The sequence below is a fragment of the Hypanus sabinus genome, chromosome 5 (genome assembly GCF_030144855.1).
Source record: "Hypanus sabinus isolate sHypSab1 chromosome 5, sHypSab1.hap1, whole genome shotgun sequence".
In the NCBI taxonomy this organism is placed as follows: Eukaryota; Metazoa; Chordata; class Chondrichthyes; order Myliobatiformes; family Dasyatidae; genus Hypanus; species Hypanus sabinus.
This window is the reverse complement of record NC_082710.1, coordinates 91,556,912-91,566,420: the sequence shown is the minus strand read 5'-3', so window position 1 is coordinate 91,566,420 and position 9,509 is coordinate 91,556,912. Positions and strand designations below refer to the sequence as shown.

General features: G+C 41.0%; 1 protein-coding gene across 1 annotated transcript; it reads left to right on the top strand.

Moving 5' to 3' along the window:
- The first annotated feature begins 4,710 nt into the window (after positions 1-4,710).
- Positions 4,711-8,774, top strand: LOC132394285 (C-X-C chemokine receptor type 4-like). Its single transcript, XM_059970234.1, has 2 exons — positions 4,711-4,846; positions 6,020-8,774. The coding sequence occupies exons 1-2, from the start codon at positions 4,817-4,819 to the stop codon at positions 7,079-7,081; spliced, it is 1,092 nt and encodes a 363-aa protein (XP_059826217.1). The 5' UTR covers positions 4,711-4,816; the 3' UTR covers positions 7,082-8,774.
- The last annotated feature ends 735 nt before the right edge of the window (positions 8,775-9,509 follow it).

Here is a 9,509-nt window from a genome sequence, read left to right as displayed (position 1 = left end):
CTTCCTACAGAATAGGAACACTAATGTCAGCCTGAATGCTTTTCCTCAAGGAACACTGCACCCTGCAGGCAACTCAGGACAATAACAAGAGCATCTTAAGGTATGTATGGTGCATTTTCAAACTGGTATACGTTCATAACAGAGATCTTTTTTTGTTGTAATAACATTAGTCTGATGTTGAAAAGGGCCACAAATAAACAAAATAAGCTCAAGTCACTATGGTACCCCAATATTCACAACATGTCAACCTGAGAAAGACTCATTTATTTCTACTATTTCTGTCTGGTTACCAGATGTAAATCCTTACAATACATTACAATCTGGTTGGGTTGAGTTGTTCTCCATTCTTGGCAATTTGCTTGTAAATGGTTGATCACCATGCAAGGAGACTTCATTTGTGCACCGTTAATTGTGGTGTCCTTCGAATAATTAGCCTTTACGTGCTTACCAATCAGCTGATTGGGCATCATTACAGAAACTCAGTTGTGATTGCAATCCTGCCTCCTCGCGTGGTGACAAAATGTTTGCAAGTAGATTGCAAGTATCGGAGAATAACCCGACTCAGTCACCAACCACCCGAGCTATGCTTCTTCCAAATTGTTTCCAGCATTACACACTGTTTACTAGCTTCCCATTGAGTACTTATCAAAAGCCTACAGAAAATCTAATTACATCATATCCACTAGTTTCCCACCCTTGCCCCCTTCCTGCATCATTCAACTAGTTACATCCTCAAAAAAAAATTCCAGTAAATTGGTCAAACATGATTTTCCCTTTAAAAACCCAAATATTCATTTCTCCGGATTTTGTACTTATATCCTTTAATGAAACTCAGAATTTTCAATTACATTTAATTTTTCATTGAATTGGATTGGACTGGATACAAACATGTGCAGCAAAATGATCCAATTTCCAAACAAAACACATCATTTTCTGGCTACAAGCGAGGATCACTGACAGTTGCATTAGGAGCACATAGTCAAAATTAAAGCATTTGTTTAAACTTGTAATATTCAGCCATCTTTATAGTTCAAATAATTCTGAACACATTATCATATATTATGCTTTAATATAGTGTTAAAATTTGCACTGAATGATTCAAAACAGAAATAATTAATACAAATGATAAATGGCATTGAGTAGAAACAGAAACAATCTTACAGTGGTTTGAAGCTGAGGGATTGAAATGGTTGTTTGTTTGGATTTAGAAGAGGAGCCATGCTTTTCAGGGGAAAAAATGAATTTTCAGTGATTATTTCAAAGAGTGCAGATGTCTTATGACTTGTGAAGCTGAATGAATGCACTATTTGAGGTCCCCCTTGTGTCACATGGTGACCCTGGAAGTTTTTGAGAGAAAGGCCCATCCAGCCCAGCAGCTTGCTCCCAAAAGATTACCTTGAAGCAATTATTAATCTAATAATACTGAACTCAATGCTTAGCATGCTATCAATGGGTTTATTTTCTAAAATAAAGCATCTGAGGCTATTATTTATGATTACAACTTTACCAGATCAATCTTCATAACATATTGCAGTAGAAAAGTTGAAAAGAGAAATAAAACAGGATGACCCAGATTTGTCTGTCAAATTAGTGGTGCCTAATAGCACTCACTAAGATTTACGTGCAAATAGGAAAGCAATTTTAGGTGTACTGGAGGCACAGCTGAAATCAAATATCCACACACTAATGCTCAAAACTGTGCCACTCTGAGCTTAGCTTTGCAAAAGTAGTATCTCAGTATCTGCTTCATCATTAAGTTCCCTCATGATGTTCAAGTGCAGGAGCTATTATTCAGATTTGCCATGGAAAATCAAGGCTTGTCCATTTCAGTCCTAGAGTGACTTTCTTTAATCATGCAAAGTGTTAATTGTCGTCAACTAGCATTGCTGGAACTGCAAATGAAATTGTTAAATTCATGTACTTTGAAACATACAGTGAAATGCACTGTTTGCTTTAACAACCATCGCAGTAAGAGAATGTGTCGGAGGCAGCCCGCCAGTGTTTCCGCACATCCTGGCGACATTGCAGCATGCACACGATATTCAGCAGAACACCCAGCCAACATACAACAAGGATCAACAGCTGAACAAATCCTCTTGCTACCCCACCACCCACACACACAAACAGGTCTCCAAACCCAGAACAGGCTGCTCCCCCACCCCCCCCCCCCCCGGGCTTCTGACCCCAGTGACCCCAGACTCCCTGGATTTCCTGACCTAGTGGCTTTAACCTTTGGGCTTCAATCTCAGGACTCGCCAATCTCAGAACTTCAACCCCAGGTCTTGCCTATCACAGGCCTACGACCTCATGATTGGGCCTCTAATCCCAGGATTCAATGAGTTCAGACCTCGGACCCCAGGACTTGTCAACCTAAGGGTTCACTGCCCCATATTTTTGGGCCTGCAAACCTCGAACCTCCATCCTCAGGGATCACTAGCCTCCAACCTCAGAGCACTTCAGACCTGAGCCTCAGCCTCCAGCACCTCCCCCTAACTCTTCATTTACTGCCCCTGACCACACACTTCTCCTATACCTGTCCTTACCCCAACCTAACTCCTAACTTCCAATGATGTCTCTAAAAAACATCCCTACAAACCACAGACTTGAATTACTACAAATTTTTAAAAAGGCACATTTAAAACTAAAACCTTTTGTTTTTACTTTACCTTTCTCTCTCTCTCTCTCTCTCTCACACACACACACAAACATTCTGTCTTTTTTTCCCTTTATTTATCTACAGTTCATCACAGTAATTTAAAATTCCATCATATTATCTACTCCTTCTTTTGCCGATCTCCAATCTGATTGGATAGTATAACACACACTTTTCCTGTTCATTTAAGTAATGGTTTTCCTCATGATTCACTGCTCTCCTTTCATTCATTTTCAAGATCTAGTCCAGTATTTGTTGCCCATTTTAATTGCCCCTCAGAAGGTGCTGTCAATTGGCCTTCTCGGAATCCTGCCCTCTTTCTGCTGAACATATTCCCGATGTGCTGTTGGATAGGGAGTTCCGGGATTTAGACCCAGCAAGAATGGAAGATGGGCAGTATGATTCTAAATCTGGTGGTGTGTTACCAGGAGTGGAATCAATCTGCAGCTGGTGATCCCCTGTGCCTGCTGCCTTGGCCTTTCATCATGGTAAAGATCATGTGCTTGGAAGGTGCTGTCAGAGGGGCCTGAGCAAGTACATTTCCGACATGTTATTTATAATGCAGCCCAATATTCCAGAGGTGAGGAAAAGGATATTTAGAAAGGCTGACAAAGTACCAGCCAAGCAGGCTGATAGTATCAGGGAGAAATGCTAACGCTGGTTTAACGGCAGCAAGTAGAGAGCATCCTAACTCGTAGAAGCTGGGGAGGTTTGAAACGCTGAGGGTGAGTCACTCAGCACGGGAAATCTAGCCTCAGACCTGGTCCCGTAAACTGGGGGTGGGCAAGGTACAGCTGAGTTTCTGCTCAATGATGATCCCAAGATGTTGACAGTGAGAGTCTGGGCAAAGGTAATGCCACTAAACACCAGGGCAGGGGATTGGAGATGTTCATGGTTTAGTACTTCTGTGCCATTTAAACTCTCAAGCCTGAACGTTGTCCAGAACTTACTGCATGTTTTAGTTGCTGAGGAGCTGCATGTGGAATAGAATAACATGTACGGTAATTATCAGTGAATATTTCCGCTTATGGTGAAGCAGCTGGTGGTGTTAAGGGCTAGGTCACTGTGCGGGGGAATTCCTGCAGAAAAGAGATTACAGAGAAACAAGTGGTGGGATAGACTTTGGGAAATGAATAGCCTCGGCCACAATGTCAACTGTTTACTATTTCCCATAGATACTGCCTAGTCTGCTGAGTTCCTCCAGCATTCTTGTGTGTGCCGCTTTGGATTTCCAGCTTTTGCAGATTTTCTCACCTTTGTGGGCCTCTTTCTGTGTTATGAAATGTAAAATGGGTTTGGGCTGATTGACATCCAACAGGCATAGCAACCCTCTCCTGTGTACCATGTGACTTCACCCACTGACTTCACTTTCTATACCGACACCTTAGCACCACAGTCAGCCAAATCTAGTCTTCATATTAAGGACAGTCACTCTCACCTGGTGTCCTGGATTCAGCTCTTTGACTGAAATAATTTCCGGAACTGGGTGTTCTGGCAAAGCCCAAAATGGGCATCAGTAAATTGGTTATTCACGAAGCCTATAGAACTAATTCAGGGCCATTCTAAAGTACCGCAGAAAATGCTGCTGGCCCTCCCTGTAAACTTGTGACCAAAATATCCTTCAGTTATTGTTGGGGGAATAAGTGAGGCTGATAAGATATTATCTACGGAACATCCTTCAATATGCTGGTCCCTGTGCAGAGAGCCTCCAGAATGTCAAAACTATCAACCCTCTCCACCTCCGTTCCCCTAATGAGGGCTGTTTCCTGAGGAGAGAAAATGAAGGGAATAATATTCACCAGTCTTTTCCCTTTCCTCATTAAGTAGTTTCTCGTCCTGACTTCTGATTTCTGTTGACTGCAAATATGATATTAGACATTCTAATTTCCTCTTCGAATTGTAATATAAAACACATGTAAATATGTAATATAGTAGTATTCACGCATAGTTGTGTACAGTTCACTGCCCCGCCCTTTGCATGCTAGTGTAATTACTTAGTTAACAGTTGACGATTCGGGGCTGGACACTTGAATGCGCATGCGCAACGACAAGAGGGAATCAGTCTTAATTTCAAAACGTTGCCGACTTCTTCACACATCCAGAACTCAGTGAGAGCTCAACTTCCTCTAGAATAACAGATAGATCTACTGTAAACCGCGCAGTATGTCCGACTATTCGGACCTTGAAGACATGGTAAGAAAAACATAAACTACTATTGAAATTCATTTCTGCATTTTCCATTGTGTTTGTAAATATTACTAACAGTAAATTGAATAGTTACTTTTTATTTTAAAATAACTTTTTAAGATATTTAACTGCATTTATATGTGCATAAACTATAAACTGTGCATATTATCTAAAGATGACACAACACTGCAAAAAGTGCAGGTTCGGATCGACATACTGCACTAAATAAAATAGATTCTTAGATTATTCTTGACACAAACTTAATTGCCAGGGATTTTGAGTTTTACCATCTAGATTCCATATCTTAAGTATGTGTTGTAATTTTGTTTGCCTTCAACAGAAAACTAATTTTATGCCCATTGATAGTTTGAAAGAGAATTTTTCAAAATTGATCCGATCTGACAACTTCGCTATGTTAGTTCCGTATTTTAATTTTACCGCGCGCGTTGGTGTGATCTGCCTTTTTCAAAACATCGTCGTGACTTTAAGGGATACCACCCACTCAGCATTCCTCTGATCTCGCAGGAACACTTAAGATAGGTTTTATTTTGAACAACTTTAAGATATTTCATTTCCGCACCAAAAAAAACTCCACATAACAAACCAAAAAAAAATCCCCGATCTGTAGAATATTCTCACAAGTTTGATTATTGCTCACGCTGCGCGTACGTTCAGACTGAAGCATTTAAATTTCGAGAGTTGATATCGCAGAAGCGGAATCGGGGCAAGGAAATGTGAGGAGATTTGAAATGAGCAATGAAGGGTTTGTAGTGACTAACAACCGCGATGCAGAGTGTTCACAAGCCCACAAGAGGCACGAATCAGTTAATTTAGTAGCGAGGCAATCGGGAAACACGCCGTAAACACCATCTAACATTCCCCTCTCCTGCAAAATAGACACCGTTCCACATTGATCACTTTGGCGCAATGTTGCATCTTCGCAGATAGTTGTTTATATAACCTGTTTCTATTTTCGGATGCGACTCGCAAGTGGTTTAAACGCGCTCCAGACTGTTCAGCCTCACCCTAAAGAGATTTTCTAATCATTTTCTGCCATTCTCATAAATTAAAACACAAATAAAGCGAATGTTTGCTGACTATTCAATTCGAAGACCGGCGTTGCGTTAATAAACGGACCTTATAGTTTTAGTAAAATGATTTTTGTGCATTTGCCAACAGGTCATCAGCAATTTTTTGGATCACAATGAGAGCTACCTTAACTACACATATGAAGAAGGGGCCATGTGCAACGGAGAGAACACGTACTTAAGAAGTATTTTCTTCCCGTGTGTGTACTCGCTCCTGTTCGTACTGGGAATCGTGGGCAATGGCCTGGTTGTGGTCATTATGGGTTACCAGCGAAGGTATCGCACCATGACGGACAAGTACAGACTACACCTGTCCGTGGCCGACCTGCTCTTCGTTCTGACCCTGCCCTTCTGGTCCATCGACGCCGGCCAGAACTGGTATTTTGGAGACGCGCTGTGTAAGATCATTCACATCATTTACACTGTGAACTTATACAGCAGTGTTTTAATTCTGGCCTTCATTAGTCTAGACCGCTACTATGCGGTTGTACATGCAACCAATAGTACCGGACCGCGGAAGATGTTGGTTAATCGCTTAGTTTATGTGGGCGTCTGGTTACCAGCTATTCTTCTCACTGTGCCCGATATGATATTTGCGAAAACTAGAAATCTCATCGACAGAATCGTGTGCGAGCGCATTTACCCACAGGGAAGTTACCAGTCTTGGCTGATCGCGTTCCGAATCCAAGGGATAGCGGTGGGATTCGTCCTCCCTGGTCTGGTCATCCTGGTATGCTACTGCATTATTATCTCCAGACTCTCCCATTCCACTGGCTTTCAAAAGCGCAAAGCCCTAAAAATAACCATCATCCTGATCGTCACTTTCTTCATCTGCTGGCTGCCCTATTACATCGTCATCTCCATTGACACTGTGATGCTCATGAAAGGCAGCGAGTATTCCTGCGGTATGGAACAAATTGTGTACACTTCGATGGCCATCACCGAAGCCGTCGCCTTCTTCCACTGCTGTCTGAATCCCATTTTGTACGCTTTTGTCGGCGTGAACTTCAGAAGTTACACCCGTAGAGTCTTTAGTCACTCGGAACACACCAGGTGCTCTTCAATGAAAAAACTTCGAGGAAGAGACAGAAGAGGGACCCACCCATCAGTTTCTACCGAGTCAGAATCATCCAGTCTTCAGTCCAGTTGTTAGATTACTTGGCGTGAAGTCAAAGAACACTGTATTAATTCCAAGTTTATTGCGTGTGTATCGATTTTCACCTGTCTTTCTATTATTTTAATGTCACAGTTGCTATTTATACAAAAGCAACACACACAAAATGCTGAAGAAACCCAGCAGCTCAGGTAGGATCCATGAAAATGAATACAGTCCGCCCGAAACGTCCAATTTATTACCTTCCATAGATGCTGCCTGGCCTGCTGAGTTCCTCCAGCATTTTGTGTGCGTTGCTCTGGATTTCCAGCATCCTCAGAATCTCTTGTGTTGGTTATTTATACAAAGTGTTATTTATGTCTCCAAGTCCGTTTTGCCTTTTTTGAAAAGTACTTTTTATTCTATTTTGTTCCATTGGATTTTTGCTGGCTTCTCCATGCTTTTGAAAAGAGTGAAACTTTGCAAAATTGCTTTTACTGCAAGTATAAATAAAGCTTGATATTGTGTAAGATTGTTACATGATTTTTGCTTCCTGGAGTTGTAAACTGTTATGGATTTTGATGTAACTGAGGTCAAGTGAGTTGTTTGTAATCTTCATGAACTACTGATTTGAATCTTGGTCAAGATAATTTGTATTTGTATCAGAGCTCCCTGAAAATGGATCTGAGACACTTACACATATAATGTAAATACATTTTTATTTCTTATATAAAATTTCATGATATATTTCTTTCCATAACTTAATGTCCAACTTTGCTAAATTGTTCTCACAGAACACACACCTTGCAAGATATTAATGAACTCTGACTCTCAACTCTAATACTGTACACCCAACACAATAAAGGTCAGCACAGCAAATGCTTCAGAGTGGAAACACTTCACATCACATGACAATATGACTTGGAAATACATCCCGGTTCCTTCATCATTCTTGGTCCAAATCCCAGGAACTTGACCCAACTCTATTGTTGTAAAGTTTTACAAACACTACCTCACTCTTGCTTGTCAAATGGAAAACAGATATGAGCTACTGCCCTTGGCTGTGATCTTCACAGCATATAAATTAATAGTAAATACTTAGTGTGGAAAGGATCCTGCAGGATAGGAGCTTCAGGTGCTTACTTGCTCCTGCTAACGATCAGGACTTGCAGGGAACTCCTAGGTTTGCAATCATCCCATATAAAAAGATCTCAATAAGGCGGGCCAGAGGGAATGTGAAATCTTGTGGGATTTCAGTTGCACTTCATTCTTCTGGGTTTGTTCTGCTTAGTCTCTGACATTAAACCAAGACCAGTCTGAATCCTGGCACTTCCTCAAAAAGCAGAGGAGTTATTTCTCCAACAGCCCGGCCAGAACCTCATCTTTCAGACACCATAATCAGAAACCGGACCCGGTCCACTGCCATCAACCAAGTCCAGTTTTGAAGTCTGACCAAGCTGATCCTCCACAACTGCGAGTACTCCCACACAGTAAGTGGGCAACTCCAGCAAATCGGCCCTTCAAAGCTCCTGGAGCCTTTTGGCAGCTCAGTGCTACCATGAGTCTGAAATATTATGACATACCAGGGGTGATTGATAAGTTTGTGGCCTAAAGTAGAAGGAATCAATTTTTAAAAGCCTAGCACATTTATTTTTTAACATAGTCCCCTCCTACATGTACACACTTAGTCCAGTGGTCATGGAGCATACGGATCCCTTCTTTGTAGAAATTGTACCTCCAGAAAGTGGTTCACAGCAGGGGTGATTGATAAGTTCATGGCCTAGGGTAGAACGAGAGCTCTCCTTCTACCTTAGGCCACGAACTTATCAATCACCCCTTGTACATACTTCCAAAAAAAACCTAGAAAATAAGTAAATATATTTGGAGCATGTTACTATATGAGAACCCAAATAAAAACATTAAAGTGGAGTATAATAATGATAAATATACCTGCAATTATTACTTAAAAGAATCATGTCATTCCTTGTGAAACCCAGGTTACCATTAACAAGATGGCAGATTAAGTAAAAAATGCTGGTAAAAAGTATACATTTCATTTTGTTTACTTCACCTTGATGTTTTAATTGGGTTTTAATATTACAAAGTGCTTTAAATAAATTTATTTAATTTTATGTGTGTTAATAGTTCAAAGTTAAAATAGTTCAGAGGCTGCTCATGGCAGTGTGCTGGATTCAGTGGTGACACAGGAAAGGATGCAATCTACTTATGCACAGCAAAATCCCACAAAATAGTGGTGTGAAAATGGTGGCATGATGGCCCTTTTCATACTTACCTCTGGCCAGCTCCAGTAATGGAGAGAGATCCGATACATCCGCTGACACAAGTGAAGGATGTAACTGGAGTTTCTCACAGATTTTCTCATTGCTATTTTGTGGAGGCTTATTGTGCACCAACTACTGTACTTGCTTCCTTCCCTTTGTTACAATAGCAATTGCACTTCAAAAGTAATTCATTGACTATAAAACAT

What these genes read in the sequence shown, in the direction of transcription:
- LOC132394285 (XM_059970234.1), top strand. Translation starts at nt 4,817, where the DNA reads ATGTCCGACTATTCGGACCTTGAAGACATG. An exon ending in ATTCGGACCTTGAAGACATG is followed by an intron (nt 4,847 to 6,019) that starts GTAAGAAAAACA and finishes ATTTGCCAACAG; the next exon opens with GTCATCAGCAATTTTTTGGA.